Source organism: Artemia sp. Qi Xiang Cuo, chromosome 7, assembly GCF_049724085.1.
Source record: "Artemia sp. Qi Xiang Cuo chromosome 7, ASM4972408v1, whole genome shotgun sequence".
NCBI lineage: Eukaryota > Metazoa > Arthropoda > Branchiopoda > Anostraca > Artemiidae > Artemia > Artemia sp. Qi Xiang Cuo.
In genome coordinates this window covers 49,520,450-49,535,880 of record NC_142800.1, presented here as the reverse complement: position 1 = coordinate 49,535,880, position 15,431 = coordinate 49,520,450, and the positions used below count along the sequence as shown (strand labels likewise).

The following is a 15,431-nucleotide window of genomic DNA, read 5'->3' as shown; positions in this document are numbered from 1 at the left end:
TGGCTTCAAAGAAAACGAAGAACTGAATAGATGCGACTTATTTAACTGAGTACTCCCCAAGACAAAATCAGACACTGGTGCTTTCATAACATGTTTAGTCCCTCCAGAGGTCCTTAGAAGTGGGAGTTTCAAAACAATATTACTTTGAGCGACTACAGCCTCTTCAATTACTTGTAGAAAAACGGATTTTTATGCGGTAGATTTCCTAAAAAGGAACCTCACATCATATCCCTTGCTTGTTTTGTCCTTCAGTTTACCTGGAATGTATATTTTCTTCTTTTTCCCAACTAGTTCCACAACAAACAAATAGCCAACACTAATTTTATCCTCTCAAGTTGAAATGTTTTCGATTTCAGTATCAAGCAAGGTCGTACCCAGAGGGGAGGTTAGGGGGTTTGACCCCCCCCCCTCAAAATGTTTGTCTGACTCGTAAAAACGTAACAAAAAGGGTTTGAGGTTTTTTTTTGTGTAAATCCCCTCCGAAATTTTTTTTTTATTAAAACCCCCTCCAAAAAAAAAATCCTGGGTACGGCCTTGGTATCAAGATCAAAGTCATTATTGAAGATCATTTCCCTTTCACTATTGGAGCTTCCATCCGTGAGGGCAAAAAGTGTCCTTAGTATTGTAGTCGTTTTGCTTCATTTACTGGTGTTTTTCTTTTCATTAAAAATCGGCTTCTCATATTTTGCTTCTTCTTAGCTGAGAGTTCTTCAATCAAGGCATTTTTGACAGGTATATCTGGAGAATTTGAGATTTGCCCTTGTTTATTTTAATTGCATCAGCTTTTTTGGTGTGTTTTTTTTTTTTAATATGGGTCTTGCTACATCTGGACTAGTAGCAGCAAACACTATAACATAGGAGCTTGAGAAGTTGGCGAACAACCTAATTCGGCCTCTGAGTGACTTGAACTATCTTGTACATCCACCATGTTGGAAAAAGTTCTTTGTGGAACCTTGATTGGTTCAGGTCTGTTGGTAACATCAGCAGCTCGAAATTCCTTATCCCCAAACACATGGCAATTGCAAGACCAGATACTAGCAACTCTGAATTCAGAGGTAATATTTATTAGAGTCAAAGCATGAAGGAATGCAGTTCCAAATAATTCTGGGACATCATAAACAAAAAAGGATTGCCCTGCGTACTTTTTGATCCATATGTCACAAGCAGCATTGGAGTATGACTTGGACAGGCCATAGCAACTTCTGTAATAATGTGGGACTTTTCATAAGCTCAAACAACTCAAAGGTAACATGGATAGTCTGATTGACAATTAGAAGCAGCACTGGTCTGTCAACACTTGGCTTGCAGCAGCAAATGAAGTCCTCTGGAAAAAAAAGTTATCACCAGTCCTCCATCCTGAAGGATTAAAAACCCCCACGTTCCCTAACAGAGATTCCTTTATTATGAGTGAGAGATACTTCACCCTTGGAAAAATCTTGAATGGCGGGATAGGCTCTTTCTCCAGATGTAATCTTTCTGATTTGTTTCTTTCTCGGAGTATTTTGTTTCTTTCTCGGAGTATTGCAAGTATTTTGAACCATAGTGGTTCCAATTTCGTCAAGATTCAAAACATCACAAGCAGGAAAACTGTATTTACGCAATAGTGTCTTGTATGTTTTAAAAATAGCATTGACTACAGGTCTGTTAAAAGCAGGTGCCCATGCAATACTTGTTGCTTCTGAAGACCCAAGAGAAAGTGTTGGGCTATTCAGTAAGAAGGCCCAGACCCAGTCCTTCCCAGACCCAGTCCTTAACAGCTGTTCCAGCTTTTTTCTAGTGACATTTGCATGCCTATTCAATCTCACATACAAAGATTACATAATGATACCCAAAAATAATAATAAGATTGGCAGTTATGAAAAAAATACAAATTTTATTTTCATTCACCCAGTGGTGCTGGTTGGCCAATCCACTTTCAAAGTGACCAACCTGCCGCCCCCCCCGCCCCGGAAAAATGCCTAACCTGCCCCACAGAGGAGGCATTAATTAAAACAGGGCTCAACGAAAAACTAATCATATTGAGAACTTGCTTTTAAACTTATAAGGAAACCAATTAATAGACTATTCTATCCTGAAATCCTTTCTAATATCAGCCTACTCATTCCCTACCAAAACAACATTAAACCCAGTGACCATTCTAAAAAAAAAACACACACACCAAAAGAGCAAAGAGGTTTTGTCCACTCTTTTCCTATGGAGGGTAGAACTGCCATTTTTCATATCCTGGCTGGACTGTAATATTTTCAACAACCAAAATGTTGTATTCAATTTGAATTAGACCCAAACTTAATCTTCATGCAAATGTTGGATCAGCTGTAAGTTTTTGCAATGTTTTTTTCTTTTAAATACTTTAATTATAAAAGTCACATTTGTTGGGAAATTTTAATCATATATGTTGAAAATATGCAAAATATCCCCCCTCCCCTCCTGTACACGCTAGAATATAGATGCATATATTTTAGTCTGAAATTTTGTCAAAAGAATCTCTTTATGTTTTTTTTTGGTTTTAACTGTTATTGCATTTAAATAAATGCATGTCCGGGTTATTTATATAAAAAAAGCTCTGTGTTAGCTACAGCTGAAATAAAGCCTGCAGCGATCATCAATTATGACTTAATATGCTTACTAAATGCAAATACGCTCACCTGGTTTCTCTTTAGAATCAGATTGTATATCTACTTGATCTCCTCTATTTTTGGAATCACCACCTTGTTTTGTAATTTCTGTCATGGTACCTTCAATTACATTGTCACCTGTCTGATTGTCCTTCTCCAAGTTTGACTCATCCTCAGTGCCATCATCATCATCCTCATTAAAAATCTCAAACTGGATAGTATTCAACAATTGCTTCATAATATTTTTCTGTTCTTTGATTACTTCATCAATCATATCACTTTCAATCTTCACTTCATTGCCATCAAGATACACTTTAGGATCCAATATCAGGGATGGCCCTTTTGTATTTTGAACTGTTTCTTTGTTTGTTTCGGTATCTCCAGGCATGTTATCTGTATCATCTTCAATTGTAACATCTCCCTCATTAGTTACTTTTTCTCTATTTTCTTCAACGTATTCTTCTTCATTTGAATGTAAATCAGCCTCATTGCCAAATTTGTTTTTATTTTCATCACTATATTCTATTTTGTTTGGATCTGATTCAGCCCCATTAGTTTCTACATCTTTACAAAGAACACACTCTGCTAAAATTGTTACAGCCAAAAGGAATACTAAAAACGTCCATTTCATCTTACAGCAATATATGGGTTCTAATTTCATTCACACACTTTGAACTGGAATTACAAATCCTTACTTTTCAGGATTTCAGTCTTGGGTAAACTGCTAATATTCCTCTTGCAGAAACCTAAATTACAAAAGTAAAGATAAATCGACTTTAGCACACTTCTGCACAGGGATAATTCCTTCCCTACCACCAAATTTGCCCAGCCCAGGAAAAAAAACTGGTGTCCTAAGAAATCAGTTCTTTACTTTACCCTCTCACCCACAGCCTTTCCATTACCACTTATATTTAATGACTGATTAACTAAGGCTTTTTCTGGATTAAAATATTATTAGGTTAAAATCTTGATAAGCTTGCCTTTTTTTCCTGGACAGATTTGTATGAATCTAAGTTGAAATTGGAAGAAACTAAACTGCAAAGGGGCAGTTACCCTCTGTATCCTCGAAATAATGCCTTTAAAAAATTAATTCACAAAAAACAAGCTCAATAAAGAAAAGAAACAGAAGAGGCAAAGTCTCTCAAAAGTACCTATACCAAAGCAAGAAAATACAGATGATTTGGTATTTCACTTTTGAACCTGGTACCTATGCTTAGTTGTGGTGAAGGGTTATCAGAGCATTTCTCCAGGAAGAAAGGACCCATTGGACCAGAAATAGAAATAAATATTCCCTCTTTCTCTTCTGTGTGGGCACCGTTACCTGTTAGGATACCAACCCTTCAAAGAAAAATCTTCTAGACATATTCAGACTCTACTTCGTGATGAATTCGTGGTCTGTTACTTAATACAGGAAAGTTGACTCATCCTATATATTTCTCCTCTTGGATAATAGTACTTTCAATAATTATCTAACAGGTGGCCTAGCATAAAAAAAGAACCCTTCCCAAAAAAATGTGCTTGGTATTTACTCAGAGTCAAAAACAAGACAGGTAAGAAATGATAGCAGAGAAAGTACTGTGTTGGCTAGCACTTTAAATGAGACAACAACAACAAACACTTTTCGGGAAGGGTGAAAAATCTACATGGATGACTAAAATATTTTTTAACTTATAAAGATAACATTTCGATTATAACTATTTTAGTGAGTTTAGCTTCAAGATCTACAATAACTTAATTGAAATTTCCCAGACAACTTGTGTGATATTCCCCCAGTCTGTAAGTTGATTTTTTTTAAATGCATAAAAATGGTGGAATGACATATTTATGGAATATAGAAAGAAGGAGAAATTAGGACATGTGACCAGGATTCCTTGTAAAGTTTGTGAGAGTAAAAGAGAGCCTTAAGTTTGTATTATTTCTTCTTTGGTTTGAACTATTAACTCTTCAATCCTTTTTCTTTTTCTCTGTTTTAATGTCGAGTTTGAGTCTTTTACAGCTTACTGCAATTTATATTTCATGTAATAGCTCCTTGGATTCAAGGCACTGAATTATCCTAGTGTAATTTCAAATTTAAAACTCTTTGTGAGGGTGTGGTCACCCAGTGTTTTAGCTGAGAGTGGTAGCTTATTGTATTTGAGGCACTTTAGAAAATTATTTGAAAAAGAGCATTGCATGGAGTAAAGGTACCAATGATTCGATGGTGCAATTTTGGAGCCCCTGTTGTAATTTTCCTTCAAACGGAATAACTGTGCTTAGCCGTGACTTGGAGCGGCATCTCTTAATGCCGTTTTTGTATTTCAACGATAGGAAACGTTGACACAATATCCAGTAGACCCAGATAAGAAAAGAATATTTAATTCAGTCAGTTAAAAGTTGAAATTGTTTTCGACAAGAAAGTAGCTCCAAACAATTTTTCACATATGCAATGTTCAAACTGCTGTTAATTGGTTATTTGTTGCAAAACAAAAAGTTTGAATTAGCACCAATGCATCAAGATACATCTGATTTCATCTGAATTCTAGTCCCATTAGCTTTTTCTTGATAGAATTAAATTAAAATGGCAACAAATATTGCATTGTCGAAACTAGGTTACAAGTGACAAAAATTCTTGTTTAATGTAGTGGAATACCAGGTGCATTAAGAATGTTCCTTGAGTCAAATTCAAGTGTAGATAATGGCTTTTATAAATTGATTTATTTCTTTTGTGAATATCTTGTAGTAACCTTGTCAAAATTTTCGACAGACAGCAACAGGCCCTGTCAATATATATGTGACTCTGTTGAAACTTCATTGAAAATGTAAAACAAATGAAAAATAATTGGTGTCGAAATTCCAGGGTCCATTGAAGAAAATATAGCTGTCAAATATATGGGTGCTCACTATTGCCAAAAATTACACAGGTTCAAATGGAAGTCATTTTTCCCTTTCCTTAGCACTTATCAATTAAACTAAAAAAAAAAAAAAAAATCTCAAATTGGGGTCGGAAGTTGAACAGTAGCTTGACAAATAATACGCCGTTTTCTTTAGTGACCAAAAAAGCAAGGAGTCATAGTTTGTCAGTAGGATTTTGGACTTTCCTAGCCAAGGACAGTCCAAAATAAAATTTTCCATGTGGACTGGGATTGCAGATGACACTTTGAAATGGCCAAATGTTGGTGATATTTACACTCTCAACAATGAACTAACCTTTGCTGGGCCATTAAAACTGAAAAGAAGTGGGCCATTTCAGATAGCGTTCGGAGATGCTATTCCTGTGGCATATATGCAACACTTAGAAAAAAGAAGATTTATGTGATCTAGGTCACACTTTCACACTCCTTACGATTAACCAATTTTGCTATACTAAGTACTACATACTTGAAACAATTTTCTTAGTTTTATTACATATACTTTTTGAATAGTGTTTTATACTTTTATACATTAAATGAAGTTGAAGAAAAACAAAGAAACAAGAACATACATGTCAAATACACCATGTTCCGTCCACAGGTAGTCCCCAAGTATTTAGACACGTGTCGAATACACCAGGTTCCACCCACAGGTATTCCCCAAGTATTCCGACACGTGTCGAATTGGGTTCCGACTTGCGTCGAAAATGGGTAACTTTTTTGCTGTGTGGAATTTGTTGGTGAAAATGCTCTAATTTCGGAAAATCGGAGTTTTTTACCCTTTTCAGATAAAACTTCAAACTTCTCATCAAACAATTAGATTCCTAGATGTTTTTCCTACATATTGAAACCCTTTTCAAACCAAAAGTCTTTAAAATCAGGACTTCTTGAGTAGAAAAACCGTTTTTTTTACAAAACTTTTGAATCGTTGGTACCTTTACCGTGGATGTCAACATATTACACTGAAATTGAAATAGGTAATGATCAAATCGTCTGGTTCTTTGTATTGCAGGATCTACAACACAGGGGTGAGGAGGGGAGGTCAGCTGAATTAGGGATTTGAAAGTGAAAGCCTGCAGGTTGAGGCTATTTGATCCTGCATGGATTCTATTGTAAATTTAAGAGAGGAATTTGGCAGGAAAAGGTAATAAATATGGTATATTATTTGCTAAATGAGTCTCTGATAATCCCCATAAAAAAATATCTTCTAGAGTCTCTGACTTGGCTGGTCAATATTTAGGAAATGTTTAGCAGTTTCAACTGCATGTTAATGATTTTTTTTCTAATGGGTGCTTCTCCTTTTTGTTTTACATAATATGATGGTCTGGGATCTGTCTAATTCCATCTTTTTCTAATTCCACATATAGCGTTTCTTTCTTCTTCTTTTTTAATTACCACTACCAGGTATAAATACAATAAACACAGCTCAATATGGTGCTGTATTGTTTCCTAGCTACCTACAATTTATTCCAAAGGTGCATGCAATAGGTAATTCAGGTAGCAGGTGAGCGACAGGCAGAACAGTCCTCAGCCAAATGAGTAAACACAATGAAACCCAACACTTTAAGAAACCCAATGAATATAATATTCAACTATTTTAAACACCCTTCAATCCCCCCTTTAATATAATTTGTAATGTTTTTCAACAGCTCATTTTCTTTCCTCAAGTTTTAGGTTTGAACTTTTACTGAAACAAGTTCTTTAGGATGAGTTGTAACATGCACACACAGTAAATTAGCCAATCTGAATAATGTACCTACTTTGGGACACAAAATGTACACACTTGGGACTCTAAAAGATGGCCTGCAGGACTATGAGACTCCATAACCAGGATACTGGATTCTGAGCATCAAGTCCCCAAATCTGATCCTGAGGGTTCCATAGGTGTAATATTTGGTGTCCCGAAATTGACAACCCCTCATCAACATCTAGTCAAAACTAAGAAGGTTTTTCTCTTTTCTTTTTTCAGTGAATGCAGCAACATGCTATACTGATCAACAGTTTGCAACAGACATTTTTTTATTATTTTTCAGAAAATGTATCTACACACGCAGATTAATTATTGGGAATATCTAAACTATCAGACCAGCTTACATCCTGAGCTTCATAGATTATGGGCAGACATTTGATTTAGCAGATAGAGAAGGTCTACTGTACCCCTGTTTATATATATTATGTACTAAAGAATACAGCAAAGCCTACAGAAGAGCATAATATCAAATATTAAGTCAGAAGATTGAGTTTCTTAAGAGGTTCTGGTAGTTCAGAATAGGCTTAAAATTAATGTCAAAAAGACCATGTCACATAAATTTGGAATAAGCTAAAAATGAGGATGAAGAAAATGGACCAAACAAACAGCTTTGCTCACTTAGGAAACACTACTAGCAAAAAAGGTAGACACAAGGCTATTTTGCAGATAACAACACTAAAAAGCTTGAGACAATGCTACAGAGCAAGGATGGCAAAGTAATGTCATATGTAACATTGGCAGCATACATTGATTTGAAAAATCAGCGTGTTTGATAAAAAAAAAACATTTTTGTATATGTCACATATTTAGATAACAAGGGTCATTAAAAATGGGGTAAATATTTTGTATCAATTTTAAAATAATTGTGCAAATGACATAGTTTGATATCAGACCAGGATTGGCATGTCCAAACTTGATTGGTCATGCTTCAGCTTGTCTGTTTAGTCTTTGTGTATGTAATTGTATTTATTCAAATTCTCAACAGTTTTTCTAAATTAGAAACTGTATCCTTTCACGTAGCTAGTTTGCAAAAAAAAATGTGCAAAAGAAACATTAAAGAGACTTTCAATTTTGATGGACTGAAAATTTTGGCATGATCAATTAAGGTAATAAAGTAGTGTGTGTTTTATGGTGTGAAACACTGGTATGTTGAATATCATCTGTAAAACAGCAGTATAATCCAAGTCGCAAATCTAATTTTCAAAAAAGTGACTTGGAGCAAGTGATAAAGAGGAATATAGCTATAGTCTTAAAATCATGTATCTGTATTAATCAGCTTTTGAAATAAAATGCAAAATAGTTTTTTTCATTTTTGAAATGGGAGGAATAAATTAACATACAAAATTCCACCAATAAGTTTTCCAATTCTGCTTTCTTCATGTCTTTGCCAAACCATTTTCTGCTGAATGTAGATACTGGGTTTTTTACTCTAGTAGCCTATGTACACATTAGGTTCTAGCTGAGGAAAACCAGGGAAATATGGTTATTAGATTGTATCTCAGAAAGCATATCAGCTTGAAAAATTCTGACTTCACCCCAATAATCACCATGGCAAGATTAAAGAGAACTTTGTGCAAATGCTTGATTTTAGCAGAGGATAATCAACATCTATGATTAAATATGCTAGTAAGGATTATACAACAAAAGCTTGCAAAATCCATAGCTTTAAATTTCACTGCCCTTCTTGGTAAGTAAACCTTTTAATGAGGAAGATCTTTCTCAAGAAGCTTGGTTAGTATATGTCCCTTCACATTTTGAAAACAAAAATACATTAATTCAACTAGCAAAAACATCCTTTGGCCTAGAAACACAGTAATAGACCAAATCCATATACTAGCAGAATACATAAAAGAATGAAAAAGAAGACATGAAGTCCTTTCCTTTTATTTTGCCATCTCTATATGAAAGTACTGCTGTAAGTAAATCTTCTGGTTAAGCAGTTTTTGCTCAATATTCCACAGCCAATGACATTAGAGAAGAATTAATTAGGTTAGCACCATTACCAGCAAATGCTGATGGTGTAGATATTTTATGACTGTTAAAAAATCCCTTCCTGAGGAAGCCATTGATGTAAGTAAAATTGTTTCAATAGTGACTAATGTTGCTAGTGGCTTACTGACAGATTTACTGTTGCATGATAATATTTGCTGGTTTAATTGCAGTAACACACCAATTTTTTTTATTATGTGGAAGAAACCAGGCTGTTTTTATAAACTAAGGAAAAGAATAAATATTACCCTCAGTTGATGATTGTTATGTGGCTTTCAAAAATTCATGTTTTTAAAAACTTGTGCCACAAATTAAACAAATTTATGAAGTCTCAAGGTCCAACTAAAATAATTACCCAAACAAAAGTTCCATTGGTATCGCAAGTAAAGAAAATCAAGGATCCAAAGCAGGGATTTCTCTTCAAGCTTAACTGTGTGCAATTTTGATTGTGACAAACTTTACTTGCGAGTTGATTGTGACAAATTGCAAGTCGGTAGTGACAAACTTTGTCAAAAGCTTTAGAAAAGCCAAGCAGAATTAGGTCAGCAGGAACCCCAATATCAAGCAACTTGGTGATGTGTTCAGTTGTTTGATGACTCTGGAGATTGTATACTTTCTTCCTCAATGTGTGTTCTGAGTGGAGTTCCTCAGGGAAGTGTCTTGGGTCCTACATTATTTAATATTTTCATCATTGATGCTCCTTCCATTATTAGCAGTAATTCAACTCTTTATGCACATGACCTGAAGCTTTTTGGACCAGCTTTGTCTTGTGAAAATCTTGCCCTGCTACAAAATAATCTTCATCTGCTGGGTCACTGGGCTGAGGCCTGGCTTCTTGAATTTAATTTTGCCAAGTGCCATATAATCCATTTTGGCAAACAGAATCCATGCTGCTCTTATTTTTTCTTAGGCCACCCACCCTCCTCTGTTAATAATGAGCAAGATCTTGGTGTCACTATTGAGAATGAATTAAAATTCAGCACACATGCTAAGAGATCTGCTGCTGGGGCTAGTTCAACCTTGGGTTTGATTAAGTGTACCATCTCCACTTGTTCTTCTAAAATCATCAGTCTTCTTTATAAGGGACTTGTGCGTCCTAAGCCTGAAGTTGGAATGTCACTTGCCTCTCCATATTTTAAAAAGATATAAAAGTTCTTGAAAATGTCCAGAGACGTGCCACTAAAGTGATATCTGGCATGCAAGAGCTTTCCTATCCTGTAAGACTATCAAAGTTGAATCTCCCTACACTTGAATACAGGAGAAATAGAGGGGATGCCATTTTAGACTTTAAGTTATTGAGGGCTCATATTCTCCCAGCATTATTCCCTGCAGTTAGCACCAATTCAAGAACTAGAGGTCATCAACTGAAACTTGTCAAGCAGTCTACAACATCTAGAGTCCATACTCAATTCTTTTCAACATGTATTGTCAACAATTGGAACAAACTATCTAATGAAACTGCTAATACTGAATCCATTGATGTTTTTAAACAAAGGCTAGAGTCTGAGTGGTCCTCCAAAGAGTGTAAATTCAATTGGGATGCTATCAAAGATGGAGCAGCACCTGGTTGCCAGTGATTCTTGCACATATTTAGTCATCATTCTGGAATTCTACAAGGAGAGATCCTTAGATTGCACCTAGCTGTAATTTAAGGTCATTTAAGGTGAGCAAAATATAATGTAATAATATGATCCTTACTGCACATACTAAAGAAATAATTAGACTAAAAATGAAATGATAAGATGTGTAAATGAAGTATAAAAATACTCATTTTACTAGCTTAATATATGTCTCTTTACTCTCTCACATAGCTTATGCAGATTGAACTCAACTTATGTATTTTAACATTGTAAGTTGTATTGCAGGTTGGTAATTATTATGTTTGGGTGTGCTTTGTGTCATATCAATTTCATTACAAAAAAGATTTGCAATAGAACCAAAAACACTAACAACTTTTTGTTCCAGGTTTCTCAAATTGAAAAATTATTTTTGTGAGATAAGCATTCCACAAATTCTGACTTTCCAAGAATGTATGAAGCTCTAAATTAGGTCCATAAAATGTTTTGAGCCTCATAACTTTCCTAAATGCTGATTTAAAAGGTAGAAAATAATTTGAAAAAATGTTTAATAAATCTGAAAAAGAATTCAATATGTTTAAAATCTAGCTCTAATCATTAGGCCTTTTTTCAATATCTAGAAGTAAAGAAATGTAGAGTCAAACCCAAATCAATGAAAACATGCTTTTTTTCTAAGTGAACATGGGCATTACATAATTTTTAAAAACTTAAAAACAGGGGAAAATATATCAAAGAGCTTGAAAATGCCTTCCTTGGGTTTAATTTTGGTTCTGAGTTTACTCTTGAAAGTTTAACCATCCTAACTCAGCTAATTGTCAAGATCACAAAAACTTGATCATCTAGAATTTTAACTTATTATTACAGCCTACTATAAGTCAATCAAAGTAAAATTCTAGATGACAAACTTTTTGCTATGTTAGGAAATAGTTTCAAGGGCTTAGAAAACTGCATAGAAGATAGGTTCTACATTGGTCTTATCATTGGAAAGGTACATATTTATCCTTAGTTTTGGTTTGATTCTCTTACTTCCATTTGACAATTTTGACCCTATGTTCTGAAAACACAATTCCATCTTCAGTGGGATTTGCAGCCATAAGCTATTGCAAGGCTTTACCCAGAGGAGGGTTATGGGGTTTGAACCCTCCCCCCCCCAAAAAAAAAATTGTCTTACTTGTAAAAACATAACAAAAATAGATTTAAACAAATTTTCTATGCATTTTTGGAGGTTTTCATGTACCCCCCCCCCCCCCAAAAAAAAAAATAAATAAAAAATTGAGTAAAACCCCCTCCAAACCAAAAACTTGGGTACAGCCTTGAGCTATTGAGATTATTTTCAAATTCAAGATGTATTTTTCAAAATCCTTTGAGACCAAGATTTGGAAAAGCTTTGGGGCTCAACAAAATTCCTTGTGTTTTGTTTATACTATAGATCTATTTCTGAAAATTTCACTTTCATAAAACACAAAATTAATTCAAGCTCAACAACAATAGGCCTAGTCAGTGCCCTTAAGAGAGAGAAGAAGTGGAGACAGATACTTCATAAGGCTTTTCTATGCCATATTTTATACCAAGTAAAAACTCACCCAAGTCAACAACTTTTTGAGATAGCAAAAAAGTCTCCTTTAAAATTTTACCTCAAACACTTATACTTTTGAAATATTCTTGGCAACTTGATTTGAACAAGGAAGAGAGACAATAATATTGAAAAAGAAAAAAAATGTCCAACTCTTGTTAATGAACCAGCTTCCAAAAGCAGCAGCAAGTATTCTTATTTGTCAATTAAAAGTTTGTCTTTTCCTTGCAATGATATATTTAGTTGATTCATTTTGGCAAAGTAATTATTTTTAATAGTTTGCATTGATTTTCACTAGCCTACTTTAGCCATTAGGCTAAATCTATAACATTGTGAGGAATCCCTCAGGCCAGAAACATGTTCATGGTGGGGTGTGTGCAGCCAGCAGGGTTTATTTGCAGTTTACAACATATTTTAGATAGGATAAAAATGAATACATCCCTTGATGCACTTTTTATGCTTTTTTAATTCAACAGCCTAACTTTCTGGAGAAAATAACATTTTGAGCCCTTAAGGGGCTAGAAGGGCTTAAAACAGCCCATATTAACCAAAAGTTTAAAAACATATTTCTAAGAAAACCGGCTAATGAGAATTAAGGATAGGCCTACTTGTATTTTTTTTCTTTTTCCTATCTGGTTGCAGCCTGATCTTATAACCTTACCAAAGATGTATTAAAGAACCCAACTCACTTTATTTTAGTATTATATGGATATTCTTAAAAGGTAAGGAATGGCTTCTATATTACTGTTAGACCCAAACGAAATTGAATCATCAAAAACAAAAAAAAGTCATGCCACATCATCGTTAAATATATTGCTTAAGTGGAAATTGAAATCCTTAAAAGAACGTTCTCAAAACCCATCTTCACAAAAAATGACTATTTTCGAGACAATACGGTTCAGGAAAAACTAAATAAAGTAATGTCTCCATGATCAGCTTTCAAACTGGAGTTTGTAGTCCCATAGGAAGCCACAGGAAAGTTTCATGGGTTTGACCACGACACCAACCCGGTTTTCTTTATGGTATCCAATAGCTGATTTTTAGAGAAAACGGCGGTGCGCCGCCAGCTGCACCGATTTTTCTTTTTAAGGGCTGGGCAGACGTAGCTGATTTCGGGAACTGATTTCAACATCAGTGCCGATTTTCAAAGAAATCATCGTCGATTTGAGCTTGAAAAATTTTCTAGTTTTCAGCCGCCGATTTTCATCATGATCATCACAAAAAATAGGGATACAAATAAACAGTGAGCCAGAGATGTCTGTGGTGAAAGAACCAGCTACTGAGCTGAGAACTAAACTGAGATCAATCATGCAACTATTAATAAACTCCAGTTGACTATTTGTGTCCATGATTTTTTGTTTTGAAAATCTCGCGCTATAATTTTTTCTTTCAGCCAATTTTTCTTACCGCTATCGTTTGTCCACTGATACTGAAATCGGTTCCCAAAATCAGCTACGTGTGCCCAGCCCTTTAGGAAGGAATTTTAAATCTATTTAAAACACTCTGAATGACGTGTCGTTCAGATCTGAATGAACAGTCGAGTCTGTTAAAGTCCTTTGGAACTCCGAGTCCAAGTACTACATAATGACACATGTGATTTGAGGAAAATGCGACACAAGCAACAACACTCAAAAGTCCGTAGGATTAAGTCTTATTTCTGACTTTCTAATTTATTATTACACAATAAATGGTAGCGTTCGCTTCCCTTCATGTCCGTTTTTTTATGAAATCTGTTGGTGTACGGAATGAAACCCAGTAATCACAGTATTATATTTTTCAATCAAGTGTGTGTCACAATTAATAGTGAAGCAGCTTTTGTTCTTCGTGTACAGCAGAACACAAAAGACACTAAAGACTAAGTTCTTCTAGGGGAATAAAAACAACAAACAACAACGTCTTGATAATACATTGCAGTATTTTAATTAGACCCAGTTTGGAGGCCTCGACTCAGACAAAATTAGAACAATGGAAGCCGCAATGCATATAAAAGCAATTAGATATTGATTTCTATATTCATTCTAGTAATCAGGGGCGTCAGAACGAAGAAAGGGAGAGTACTCAAACTTTTTAAGATGCATTAAAATTTGGACCAGAAGTCCAAAATTTTACTGAATCCGAAAAAAAAACACAGTAGTTACAACAGAATTTCAGAGAGTCTAAAATTTTAACCAGATTTCGATACCAATTCCAAAATCCGGTAGACAAGGTCCAAAATTCAGTAGTACAATTTATAAATTCTGCAAATGAAGTCTCGTAGAAATATGTATAGCTATTACATATGCTTAAAGCCAAATCAAAATCTAAAATCGTTCCGGAAATTCAAAAAAAGTTGAGGATTTGGTTGATTTTTGCGCAAGATAGTAATCTTATTCTTCTCTTCTTTTTAGAATCCAAGTCAATTTTCTGAAACAGATATGGTAAAATGCAAAATTCGTTAACCTTTTATTTTTGCAGTTTCACCGAATCGGCCCAATTTAAACGAAGAACATAAAATCTGTTTCTGACCTAAAATGTGTAATTCGCTTACCAAGTTTACTGCGTTTTCATTAATTTTGCCTATTTTGTTTTTCATCTTTTTTCGCCAAAGTTTAACGTTAGCAATACAATAAAACAAGCAAAATATGACCTTGGTTGCTAAAGTTCAAGAATATACTCTGAAATCACGGCTTCTTTGAAACATTCTTAAATAAGAATCGTTGATCGGAGGGGAAGTTTTCATATATGTTTTAAAAAAAATACGCTTTAAGGTATTATGCCCCCACATTTCAGTATACAAAATTCGAAAAAAATCAAAGCTGTTGTGGCTTTTTCAATGCTAATATAGATCCAATCAGTTCAAATATTATGTTAATGCATGACCTTGGGAGGTAGTTTTATGAAAGGAGCAAATTTTTACGGAAAAGAACACTTCGTAATCTTCTAAATTGAAAATATATTCCCGCTTTGCGGCATACTGAATCACTTGGAAGACGGAAACTGATAATCATTAATCCAAGACTACAATTTAAAAAAGAAGAAGAATATTTTGCAATGGAATAT

The 15,431-nt window shown here is 34.6% G+C and overlaps 1 protein-coding gene across 1 annotated transcript in view; it reads right to left on the bottom strand.

The window, feature by feature from the left end:
• Positions 1 to 13,237, bottom strand: part of Hrd3 (HMG-coA reductase degradation 3) — a 48,155-nt gene extending 34,918 nt beyond the window's left edge. Inside the window, exons 1-2 of the mRNA XM_089092359.1 lie at positions 13,082 to 13,237; positions 2,646 to 3,361 (exon numbers count right to left, since the gene is read on the bottom strand). Of these exons, the coding sequence (XP_088948485.1) occupies positions 2,646 to 3,276 (631 nt within the window). The 5' untranslated portion in view covers positions 3,277 to 3,361; positions 13,082 to 13,237. The remainder of the gene's footprint in view (positions 1 to 2,645; positions 3,362 to 13,081) is intronic.
• Positions 13,238 to 15,431: the final 2,194 nt, after the last annotated feature.